This window comes from Lontra canadensis, unplaced genomic scaffold (assembly GCF_010015895.1).
Source record: "Lontra canadensis isolate GAN:19392208 unplaced genomic scaffold, GSC_riverotter_1.0 scaffold36, whole genome shotgun sequence".
Lineage (NCBI taxonomy): Eukaryota > Metazoa > Chordata > Mammalia > Carnivora > Mustelidae > Lontra > Lontra canadensis.
The window spans coordinates 8,147,331-8,160,663 of record NW_022631030.1 but is presented as its reverse complement, the minus strand read 5'-3'; the positions used below and the strand labels follow the sequence as shown (position 1 = coordinate 8,160,663).

The 13,333-nt window shown below is 39.5% G+C and overlaps 1 protein-coding gene and 1 pseudogene across 1 annotated transcript; both read right to left on the bottom strand.

Moving 5' to 3' along the window:
• Positions 1–259: 259 nt before the first annotated feature.
• Positions 260–387, bottom strand: LOC116874418 (annotated as a pseudogene).
• A 4,397-nt stretch (positions 388–4,784) lies between these two features.
• Positions 4,785–7,154, bottom strand: TMEM225 (transmembrane protein 225). The gene is made up of 4 exons (XM_032869022.1): positions 6,883–7,154; positions 6,122–6,268; positions 5,733–5,867; positions 4,785–5,007 (listed from the first exon to the last, which is right to left on the bottom strand). Exons 1-4 carry the CDS (start codon positions 7,058–7,060, stop codon positions 4,790–4,792), a joined length of 678 nt encoding a protein of 225 aa, XP_032724913.1. The 5' UTR covers positions 7,061–7,154; the 3' UTR covers positions 4,785–4,789.
• Positions 7,155–13,333: the final 6,179 nt, after the last annotated feature.

The window sequence follows — 13,333 nt, the reverse complement described above, 5'->3', positions numbered from 1 at the left end:
GCTCGCTCTCTCTCCTTCTCTCTCTCTGACAAATAAATAAAACTAAAATCTTTAAAAAAAAAAAAAAAAGTAATAATAATACGGGGTACCTGGGTGGCTCAGTGGGTTAAAGCTTCTGCTTTCAGCTCAGGTCATGATCCTAGGGTCCTGGGATCGAGCCCCGCATCCGGCTCTCTGCTCAGCAGGGAGCTTGCCTCCCTCTCTCTCTCTCTCTGCCTGCCTCTGCCTACTTGTGATCTCTGTCAAATAAATAAATAAAATCTTTAAAAATAATAATAATAATAGCCAAGATATGGATTGATGAATGATATTTATACATTTTTCAACTAGCAATAATCGCGCCTCAGACAAATCTCATTGGCTATGATACTGCCACTGCGCAAAGCTTATATACCTTTTTTTTTTTTTTAAGATTTTATTTATTTATTTGACAGAGATCACAAGTAGGCAGAGAGGCAGGCAGAGAGAGAGGAGGAAGCAGGCTCCCGGCTGAGCAGAGAGCCCGATGCGGGGCTCGATCCCAGGACCCTGGAATCACGACCTGAGCCGAAGGCAGAGGCTTAACCCAATGAGCAACCCAGACGCCCCGCTTATATACCTTTTTAAAGTCCTTATTCCTCTGTCTTTTCATTTACTTTTGGACTATGTGGTGGTCAATTTTCAGTGGCATCCCTTAAATATCACCTATTGCTTATATAACAATGAGATTTTTTTTTTTTTTCCAACTTTCCTCTTCCCCTTCCTCTTTTTCTCCCTTATTTTAGGGCATTGCTTCCAGTGTTTTCAGAGCAAACAACACATAACACGTGTTATATTCATATGACAAAATTATTATTCTATCATCATACTAAATTTTGCTCTTGTCTTAGATCTACAATCAAATGTATTAAATATTTACTGTCACTATTTATACTGGTATTTCTACAGTCCTCTTCACTGGATGAAGTCCATCATCTAGTAAATTCCTCAAGAGCGGTTTATAGATAAAGAATTCCTGAGCTCTTCACATGCTTAAATCTGTTTTCAATAGCCTTGATACTTGAAGGCATGCTTAGTTGGATATAAAATCATTTCAGCTTTTTTTCCTCCTTAATTTCTTCAAGTGTTGCTTCATGCCTTGATATAAGTTGGGTTTGAGAAGTCTTTTGTCAGCCTAATTCTCTTTTTTTAAGTTATTCATCCCTTTTGCCTTTTCTAAGCTTGTATCTATATCGGTAATTATAATTTGTTCTTTTATTTACTTCTGTATTATCTGCTACTCCCTACCCACCAAAAGGAGAGACCTTGCACATCTACTTCACCATAATATTCCAGTACTTAGAACAGTAGCTCACACATAGTATCCACAATAGTGCTCTTTGATTATAAGTTTTTAATTTTGATGCAGTCTAAGTTATTTTTTCTGTTGTTTCATATGTTTTTGGTGTCATAACCAAGAAATCATGGTTGTATCCAAAGTTATAAAGACTGTCTCTTATGTTTTCTTCAATGATAGCTATTTTATGAAGTTTAAAATATATTTATAATAAGACTTATGATGATAATGTGAAATGTTGTATTCAAACAGCATGAAGGAGACCTCAAGGGTGCTGTTAATATTCTGTTTCTTTATTTGTGTGCTTGTTACACTGATGAGTTCTCTTTGTGAAGATTTAAAGAGCTATACATTTACCATTTGTGATCTTTTCTATATGCATTTTATATTTCAAAAAAGGTTACTCAAACTTTCTTCCAAAATAAAACAAAATAAAAATAAGAAAATAACATGTAAAAATAAACTGGGCAAAGAGAGTTCAAGAAGACAAATTGTAGCCAAAGTTTACTAATAAAGATAGATTCAAGAATTCTAAAATAATTAGAAAATTTATTTCAGCAGTTTATAAAGACAAACATAACATGACTAAAGAGGGACTTTCCCAGGAACTCAAAGTGTTTAACAATGAGAAACAAGAGAAGAAAATTAGTTTGGGAAAATTTGTACAGGGACATAGATGAGTGAAAATTTAATTTAAAACAATCTAAACCAAATGGAACATAGTGTTAAGGCTTTATAAGTTTAGACAATAAGTACACAGGTGGTTATTACATCGTTTTCGACTTTGTTCTGTATGTTTGAAATATTTCACAATAAAATACAGAAAAATTTTCCACAAATGATAATTTATATATAAGATACATTCTATTATTGGGATAGAAAAAAAATAAATTGATATTTCAGTAGATGCATGAAAATTTTCAATAAAGTTAAACATTTACTTCTGGTAAATTCACTCTGCAAATGAGATATATAAGAAGAAGTCCTTTAATTTGATGAGGCAAATATGCCAAATTCTACAGTGTATATAATGCCAACTATTATGATATATAGGCATTTTAATTAAGATGAAGAACACAGAAAGGATGCTTACTATCTTTTTTTTCCCATTCACCTTATCTTGGAAGTCTGAGCCAATGAATAAGACAACACAATAAAAAAGAAATAAGTGATTAAAGTATTGGAAGAAAATAAACATCTTTTCGGCAGACAATATGTCTTCCTCAAGAATAACATAAGAGAGTATATAGACAAATTAAAAGGCCTAATTAAGACAAATTAAGAGTTTAGTAGTTTCTAGAGACAAAAATCAACAACTTTACACCAATAATAGGCAACTAGAAAATATTATAAAATATTTCAATTCACAAAAGCACAAAACTGCAAGTTACCTATGAATCAACCTAACAAAAGATCTTTCTGGGAAAAAAAAAATCATAAAACATTGTTGAAGGACATGAAAGAACCCCTAAATACATGTTGTCATATTTTTGGATTGGATGGATAAATATTATTAACATTGTTAATTCTCCCCAAATAAATTAATAAATTAATATGATTATGAATCATATCAAAGTAGGATTTTTGTGGAACTGTATAAGCTAGTCCTGCTATTTATATGGGGACCAAAAGGCCAAGAACAAATCAAAATCATTTGGAACAAGAACAAGCACTTGAACATATTAAACACCAACACTTTCTATTCCTATAGTAATTTAGAGTGCTGTATCATACAGGGTTATAAAAACAGACCCATGAAATGTGTTATAGAGATCAGAAACACATTCACAACTATGTATTTGATGCATGTAGGAATTATGTTACAAATATATAAGACAAGGAATTAAGTCATAAAAATGTTCTGAATAAATAGCTATCCATGTGGAAAGTAAATAAAATTTGCATCTATGCCTTATATACTTCGCAAAGATTATTCCTAGTAAGTGTAGAGTAAGGAAGGATTTCTTAAACAAGACACTGTTAAGCACCAACTAAAAGGAAAAGTTAATATATTGTATTACACTTCATCTGAATACCTCTGCAAAACAAAAAGACCTAAAACCCAAGACACCACCACTTAGTATTAGTTTCCAATGTATAAGAACTACAAATCGATAAGAAATAGACAATTCGTTTCAAAAAATGGTCAAACAGCAATTCACAGAAGAGGAAATCCTAAAGCTCAATAATGAAATGAGAAGGTGAGCAGACTCAGCGATCGTTCAAGAGGAGATTAAAAATAAAAAGACTGATTAAACCTAAGTGTTGGCAAGGCACAAAGAGACTAGAACACCCATATGCTGCTGGTAGAAGTATGTATTGTAACAGCCATTTTTTACATCATTCTGTCAACATTTAGGTAACTTGAAACTGAAGACACTTTCTGATCCAACTCTTCCAATCCCAGATAAATACCCTAGAGAAAGTCTAGCTCATAGACAGCTGTGTATAAGAACGTTTATAGCAGCACTATAGCAGAATAAAAGAAAACTAGATTTTCATCAACTTAACTGTAAATTAGTTAAAAGCTTAACTGTAGTTTCAATGAACGAAGTAGAACAAAGCTGAATGAATCACAAAACCAAACACGTAGTTGAGTGGAAAAAAAGCAAGTTGCAAAGGTGCCTGAGTGGCTCAGTGGGTTAAGCCGCTGCCTTGGGCTCGGGTCATGATCTCATCACGGTTCTGGGATCAAGCCTCGCATTGAGCTCTTTGCTCAGTGGGGAGCCTCCTCTCTCTCTCTCTGCCTGCCTCTCTGCCTACTTATGATCTCTCTGTGTCAAAAAAATAAAATCTTAAAAAAAAAAAAAACAAGTTGCAGAAAAATGATCTGTACAGTCTTTTAATAAATCTTTGAACACTTGGAAAGCTAATCTATGTCATTTTTAAGGAGGCATAAAGTTGTAAAAATGACATGAATGTAAAGTGATCAGGAATGCATCATTAAAATTATTTTGTGAAAAGAAACAAGGGAGGGAAATGAGATTAGGGAAATTTTTAGCTGAATATCACTTTTATCTATAAATTTAATTTGAAAACATCTAAAGCAAATAAGGCATAATGTTAAAATTTCATAAAGTTGAATGATGTGTGCACAGGCATTTATCATACTGTTTTGTGTTCTGAATGAAATATTTCTCAACAAAATTAAAGTACAAAAGGTATTCTATGTTATTTAAATCTTTGTGGTGTATATAGTTAACAATACGGCAAGTATTAGTTATAAGATAATATTTATTGTGTGAATAACACATGTTCTTAAATGGTAAGAACAAATAGAAACTATTTGTTCAGCAGGCCAGGATTAAAAAAAAAAAAAAAAAAAGTCATCCTTTAGATCTTCTTACAGACACCAACCCAGGCACAGTCATTAAATAATGCCGAACAAAGACAATACGGCTGTGGAGACACACAGCGCATTAGGCAAAGCGGTTTCCATTACGATATGTACGTACTGAAAGATCGAATGTCAAATCATAGAGCCCAGGTTACACGGCGCACTTGGAATTGTGACCTGTCTGGAGAATCTTTCCTTGTGTGAACAATACTACGAGGCATGGCTGCCTTTGGTGAAGAAACAACAGAACCCTTCGACTCCTCTACGTCCTGACTTTCTCTCTGAGAGGTAGGGAGGAGGGTCACGCAGGCACAAACCTTGGTGGACTGCTTGCACTCTAGCAAAGACATGGTTCCTGGGGAAAAGAGAAGCCAAGAGAGGGTGATAAACAATGGAGAGTCACAGAAACTCGTCCCTCTGTGCCAGCAGAGAGGCCCCTACCCAGAGCCCAGTGGGTCCCTTTGAACCGCCCCAAACCAAACCGTGGGGGAGAGGGAGGTGTTAGCTGCAGAGATGAGAAGCCTATGCAAAATAGCTTAAATGCTGCGCATGTCAAGAGCACCGAAGACTGAAGACTCATGCTTCTGAGTTTGTAAGTGCATTTCCAAATGAAATTTTAAAGACTTTTTCAGAAAAGGAGGATCTCCAGTGTTGGCACGTGGTCATTTAACATCAGAAATTGCTTGTTTCTGACCTCAGAGTGCCTCAGCACCACCCTGGACACCCAGGGTACCCTGTCCCTCTTCACAGTAGTAAACATTCTGTATCAGCCATCCTCCTTAGTCATGACTTTGCTGGCTATCTCTGCCCTGAAGTGGGGAGGGGGTGAAAGACAGTAGAAATGGCAGACATGAGAGCTGCCCTTGGGAGCAAGCTTACTGAACACTTCACACAGCCCTAATCTCCAGTTCTACCCTTAGAGAAGCTGCCCTCAGAGAGTGAGTCCACTTGAACCTTGGTCATTTAATACACAAGGGTTGGCACCTTTTCCCTATGTCCCTTCCCTATCCTTTTTTCCTCTCCTTTCTATCAGGGATTGATCAGTTCTTATCACCCATCAGGGGCCCTGAATATACTCACCAGAGGCCATAAAAAGGCAAAAGCTTAAGTAGCCAGTGACGATGATCCAGCTGATTTTGTAACTAGAGTAGTACACGGATCGACCTTGCCTTAGCTTTTGATGATACAGGAGGAGTGCACAGAGCAGGAGGATACCTTTTGTCCAGACGCAAGGAGAAAAAAGTCCCTTTTGAGGAACCTAGGCTCTTCTACTCAAGCCTTGAACCCAAGATATGCCTGACTTCCAAGCCTCCACCCTGTACACTAGCACCTTGTCCAAAACCCGTCCCCCTTAGTGGTCGTTCCAATTCAGAGGCTCAATCTCTGAGCCAGAGAACTAGGAAGGCTACAGCCCGGACCCATAAATGAAGTCAATCTCCAAGCCTGTGTCAAGGGAACCAGGAAGTTACCTGTGAGGAAACTGAGGAAGGCAGTGATGAAGAGGATACATTTAGTTGAAGGAATCAGATAAGTGACTTCCAAACCCAGGAACAAGTTATGGAATAGAGAAAGGTTGAGAACCAAAATCATCATGATCCTGACCACTTCCAGGCCATCTGTTGGAAAGCAGAAGCTGTGTTGAAAGAAGGACAGAGATTTCTTCTAGGCTCATTTCCACCTGAAGACCACACAAATTTCTAGGTAAAAATTGGAATTGGGGTAAAAAGATTTGATTAAATAATAAAGAGGGGCAAGGGGAAAGAAAAAAGAGGCAGGGAGCCTGAAGCTGAATGGGAGCGAGACCCAGAGGAAACTGCTCTCTGTCTTAGCGTCTCTATAAGCCTCTTTTTCTCCTTTTCTTTTCTCAGATTTCTCGTTCAATACAATTCATCCTGTCCTCCTTTAGTGCTAACACAAGATATTTCCTTGTTGCCAATTACCTTTCTTTTATGGCCTCCTGTTCTAGGTGCACTGACTACCCTAGGGCTACTGCCAACACTTCTCAGATGTCCAGCAATTAAGTCTAGGAGCTTCTAAACTTTTCCCCCAAATATGCAGAATGGTGAGATTTGGGAGTCGGCCTTAACCATTGATTATGGAACTGGGCACAGGGCAGCCTGGAGAAGTTGTCCCAGAGAACAGAGAGTAAGCTGGTGAGATAAGTAGAAGTCAAGGAAAGAGGAACCCTCCCTCCCTCTCCCCCGATCTCTTTCCATGGTGTCGTTCTGACCTTCTGGCCAAAGAGTGGTACAACATATCCAGGGGCTGTGGCTTATTGTATTTTTCTTTGTTTCCAGTGTCAGTTCAACCCATTCTTCTGTGAGGACTCCTATTGCCATGAACACTAAGGCCCAGGAGGAGAACATCACGTTCATGGCCTGGATATTTCTGAATGAGACATTCACCATTGCGAGGGGGATTTCAAGCTGAGACCACCACCAGTATCTCACATGGCTCTTCTCTGATTCGATTACTCCTTCACAGGAGGACAAGCAAAGTCTAAACTCTCAGTGATTGCAGAGGCATTGGACATAGGCCTGATGTCGCCTACGGAGCAGAGACGATAAATCCCAATCCCCACTACTCCTATATCTGGGCCGGCCTGCTGTCAGGGTTGCCAACTGCCATGGAATCATCTCTTAGCTTGACCCTTGACCCCGGTGACTAGCACAGTGGAAGGACCAAGGGGACTACAGGTCCTGAGAGACTTACCCTTTATAGAGGGAGATATAATATCACATATTAGAGCTGCCAGACGTAGTGATAACTAGAGGCCTTGAAAGAAGTTAAACATGCCTGACCGAAGAGGTCCAATTTTAGAGTTGAAGGATCAGTGAAAAGCAGAAGGAATTCAAGATCATTGAAGGAGGAGTCGGCCAGCTAACCTCATAAAGGGCATGACCTCTCAAAATTTAGGATGGTTTGGAGAAACTTGTGTCCTCATTTAGAGAGCCTAAAGAAGTTGAGTTAGGCAGGCATCTAGGAAATGGACCAGCGCCTTGAAGCCACAGAAAATGGTTTCATACACTGAAGCATTGCAGTCCAATATCATTTAGAAGGCACAGACTATTATTTTTTGACAGTTGCCTTAGTAACTCGGAAGAGAAAACATTTACTTATTCCTTGAGTAGGCAACTACGGTATGCAGTAACCGCAGAGTCAGAGGACTTATATGAAAACCCCCAAAAAAGCCTTTTACTGAACTAAGATGAAAGTCCTATCTAACAGCCTCTTTCTGCCTATTTTTTTGACCTTATGGCAGACCCCTTTCCATGGGCCAAACTGGATTTCTTTCATTGCCTCAAACATGCTGTGCGGTCTTTCTTCTAAACCTCTTTACATATCTTGGTATATTGTATTTTAAAAACTGTTTAGGGGTGCCCGGGTGGCTCAGGGGGTTAAAGCCTCTGCCTTTGGCTCAGGTCATGATCTCAGGGTCCTGGATGGAGCCCCGCATCAGGCTCTCTGCTCAGCAGGGATCCTGCTCCCCGCCCCCTTCTCTGCCTGCCTCTTGCCTACTTGTGATCTCTCTCTGTCAAATAAATAAGTAATATCTTTAAAAAAAAAATACTTTTTGGAACAATGTTCAATATCTTTAATCTTACAAGGGAGACTTTGTTGTTAAGAAAATGGATTCAAGGGGCGCCCGGGTGACTCAGTGGGTTGAGTGGCCAACTCTTGATTTCAGCTGTCATGATCTCACAATAGTGAGATTGAGCCCCAAGTGGGGCTCCGTGCTCAGTGGGGGGGTCTGCTTGAGATTCTTCCTCTCCTTCTGCTCCTCTGCTCACATTCTCTTTATCTCTCTCCTCTCTAAAAAAAGAAAGGAAAGAAAAGAAAAAAAGGGACTCACAGTCCTGGCTTTCCATCCTGGCTCTGCCACTGAGCAGCTTTGTGATCTTACAGATAATAATGCTTCCTACTACATAAGAATTTTGTAAAGACTACATGAGTTCAGAGAGGCAAAGCACTTCAAAAGAGTTCTCGGCACATGACAAATGATATGGAAGCAATAACCACAGTATTGATTTGGACTCCCTGGGACAGCGACTCTGAGGCAGGAATTGTATGTGGAGAGTTTATTGGGGAGCATGTCCAGCAGTCACACCTGCCAGTGTCTGAGGGGAGCGGGTTTTGTCAGAAGTTGAACCGGGATGTAGTTGCAACAAAAGAAACTTGAGCCAACCGGAGCCACCAGGAGCTCCGGATTGGGAGCAGCTTTCTGGAGTCATCTCGGATGGAGCAAGAGAGCCTAGTTTGCTGTAGAATGCAGTCTGTCCCTGGGCTAGTATCTCCCTTCTGTGTCCAGGACAATTCCTTTCTTCACAGAAACTGCAAGCCTCAGGGGCCGTCCCTTCTGGTAGTCATGGGAATGAGCTCCCACCCTTGTCCTCTCCTGTATCAGAGCCAGCTTGTTCTGAGAGCTTCCAACTGCTGTGGAATCACCTATCAGTTTGACCCTTGATGCTTGAGGACTAGTGTAGTGGAGGGACCAAGAGTGTAATAGCCATGACAATTTATATTATTACATTCTTATATAGTGATGATTTTATACCTATGCAATTGGTCCCTAAGAGTAGGATTTGGAGCCGAAAGATTTATGTCTCCTTTAAACTTTAAGAGATAATGACACAAGAATATGAAGAGGTAGCCAGATTAGAGAACCTGGTGGGATATGAGGGATTTGTGAGAGACAGGTCTAAGAAGAAACCATGTTTCCAGCTTGGGAGAACAGTAGTCCATGATGCCATTAAGTAAGATATAAAATATGGTCGCAGAAGCACAAGCCTGGTGAGGAAGAAGCTAGTAAGTAAAATACTGGTTTGGGTTCATACAATAGATGGAATGTAGTTCTGGAACTTGCCGATGCATTAGGGGTTATCAGCCTGGGGATGACAGTTGAAACATAGATGTGCATATCCCCATGTAAGGATGTGACAAGAAGTAGACAAGGAAATTCTGGAGAGGGGCGCCTAGATGGATTAGTGAGTTAAGTGCCTGCTTTCAGCTCAGGTCATGATCCTGGGGCCCTGGGATCGAATCCCACATCTGGCTCCCTGTTCAGCAGGGAGTCTGCTTCACCCTTTCCCTCTGCCCCTCTCCCCCACTCATGTTCTCTCTCACTCGCTCCACTCTCTCTCTCTCTTTCAAATACACAAATAACTTTTTTTAAAAAATCCTTTAAAAAGAATTCTGGATAGCATTAACATTTATAAGAAAAAGCAAAGAGGATGAGTCAGAGAAATATAAATGTTGGTGAGTAATTAAAAAGAAGCTAGAGTTTTAAGAAGACATTGGGCAATGATACCTCATGCTGTAAGGAAATCAGGTTTGGTACAAGCTGAGCTTATGTCATTTTATTGATAATCAGAATGTCCTTTGGTGGTTTGGGTCCTAACATTTTCAGTAGAATGAGGGCAGGAGTGGAAGTAGAAGAGAGAGAGTTTTTGTTGTTGTTTTGTTTTTTAATGGCAACTAGATGACATCAATAACAAAAGGGAAAAAGGAAAGTAGAATTGTAGTTTCAAGAGGATAATATGCAATTTTAGAAAAATTAGAGAATAATACAATGATATAATATAATATAATATAATATAATATAATATAATAATACAATGATATTATTATGTGGGATATCTCTCACATATCCTACATCCAGCTTCAGTGATCGTTCCCTGAATTATTCTGAAATAATCCAAGACAATTTCGTTTTTAAATATTTGTTTGTGTCACAAAAAGGATTGATTTTTCCCCCCTCTACATTTTCTTCCTCCCCTCTCCCTCCCCATCTCTTCTTATCTAGTTTATTAGAGGGTTATCGTTTTCATTCAACATTTCAAAACCTCTTTATGTATTTATCCATTTGAAAACCTTATTTTTAATTTATTCACAACTTTGGGCTTTTCCCTTATTTCTCTTTTCGTATTATAGTTCATGAAGGAAGTTCCCTTCATGACCTCCAGAAGCATTCACACCTTTGTTCTCTTTGATATGAATACAACTAAGGCCCTCCTCCATCTCAACCCCTCTGCAGTGATTTTTTTTGCCATCATTTGGTTCTCTTGAGGGGAGAGAAACTCTGGGCTTTCTTCGGCAGGCTGTTGCTGCAGATGACATGTAGTAGAGAGACCCAATAGTGATAGAATCCTCTCTAACCGCAGATGTGAATTACATGATGCGGGGTTCCTTTCTACCTCTCTAACTGCAAAAGCAAGTTAAAGACAGAGGTCTTGGAAAGGCAAAACTTTGTAGTCCCTAATGACTTAGAAACAGACAAAATTAAAAAATATCTTTGTTTTTTAAAAAAGGCAAAATAGGGGCCCCTGCATGGCTCAGTTGGTTAAGTGGCCAACTCTTGACTTTGGCTCAGGTCATGATTTCAGGGTCCTGGGGTCCACCCCCGTATCAGGCTTCACACTCAGCAGGAAGTCTGCTTCAGGATTCTCTCTTCTTCTCCCTCTGCCCCTCACCCTACCCCTGCTCACTCCCCCTTGCTCTTCTCAATTAAATAAATAAATATTTTTTAAAAGGCAAAGATCAAAATTGTGCGGAACAAAGCATTTTGAACTATTATTAAAAAGAAGAGAAAAAACCAATATCAAAAAGGAAGAGAGCAACACGTGAAGAAATATTTAGGGAAAAAAGCCATAAATGATACTATCCTACAGCAACAACTAATTTCCTTTTGCTTATTACCTTCCAGTTTCTGGTTACAATGACGCATGTTGGACATGATTCTACATGGCTGTAATCAAAATGTACTATATGTAAAAAAAAAATGTAGTGTACATAATGAATAGCGTGAGCATTTAGAAACTCCTTAAAATAATTTGAAAGAACACACAATAGTTCACTGTGTTAATATACAAAAATATGTGATCCCATTTTCCTCTAATAGTTGGTTTTCATGGATTATACTGGCAGCCATCTTGAAAAAATGGCTGGAATCAGAGGAATTAGAAGATCATGCAGCTGATTCCCTCACTGTGTCTTTTCTGCCTTCCTTCTTCCTCCCAAAATAATCAATAGACACATTAGTATAATCTCTTTTTATTTTGTAAAACATTCCTGTGTATTTCTTATTTGACCTTCAAAAAAATGTTAAAATTCAGATAGAACATGTTAGAATTATATGTATCTTATCAATAAGAAACCTTATTTAGATAACCTGACCAAAGGTCACATAACAGCTAGTAAACAACGGGAAGAGATCTTAAAAAATCTTCAAGATGAGAAGCCCATGTGTGTTTTCTCTCTCTTTCTCTGAATATCCACTCCATGCACACATTAGCCATCAAATTAGAAGGATCCACAAAAGAAGCACACAGTACAGATCACAAATCATGTCACTCTTGAGACAGAGAGCCAAGGAAAGGCCAGTTATAATGTTAAAAACTGGAATCCATTGGGGACAGTAAACATATGCACAAATGTTCTCTCACCTGAAGGCACTGGGGAAAGTAGAAACTATAGTATTGTCACACTCGTGATTACAGGATTCACTTATAAATAATTGAACATAGTCCCATCTGGGGCAATTAAAACTTTCCCTAAACAAAATGAACTCCAGAGACCATAAAGGAAAATGGGATGCTATTCATCTAAATCAGCATCTAGGTCACTTATTAGCTTGATTAGGGACCTCCATGATCCAAACAATAATTTCAAGAATGAGAGCATTGTGAGCCTCTGTCTACCAGGGCTGGGAATTAATGGGTGATTCTTTAACTTACTGTTCTGGGACTCTCACCTGGATAAAGAGTTTTCCTTCCCTTTAAAGGGAAAGGTGCCTACCTCCCTGTACTCCACTAGCAACACTCCAGTCTGGGATTGAGGGACCATAGGCTAACAGACCTCACTACCTGAGACCTGGCTTGTCGGATTCCTGCTGGAGGATCATGTATTCAAGGCGGCACTGCATCATACCCCTGGGGCTGAAACAGCTATTCCTGACATCTTCCTGAAATGAAAGGCAGAAAGAATTCACGTGAAACCCTGGGGCACATACATGAAATTGGAAATTCCCCTTCCACCTATTGCCCTGGGAATGGTGGTGATTGTGGCATTGACGGGAAGACAGCATCTACACCACACAGGCTCATGGCCTGTGTGGAAACTTCCACTCAGATGATTTCTCCTTTCACGTGGCTTCCCGATTCTCTTCTTCATCAGGATGTCCTCCTGAGGTTGGGCCTGGGCTTTCAGGATTCCCTGAAGTACAGAACTAGGTGATGACATTTTGCCACATGCTAGCCCAAGATTTCTTGATTCTGTATCCCTCTGGAATGCTTACTGAAATTGAAGATTCTTTTTTTTGACCCCAGATTTATGGAATCAGAACTGTAGGGGGTGGGACCCACTTGGGCCAGGTGCCGTGAAAGAATTTTGGCACACAAACCTTAGGAATCTCTTGGAATCATAGGCCTGACTGCCTGGAAATGTTGTAGTACCTTGTCTTTGGATGTGTTCTTATCCTTTCGGACCCATTCCATGGGGATCAGGGTCTTTGAGATGGACTACAAGAAACCCACAAGTCCAGGGATCCTAAAATGAGAGGGGCTTTACTTTCGGGTCTTGTTTTCATGAATCTCCTGAATATCTATCCAGAATATGAGTCTGGTGCATTTACTGAAGAGGTCAGTGATAAGAGATTAGCAGATATTTTTCTAGCCAAGCGCACC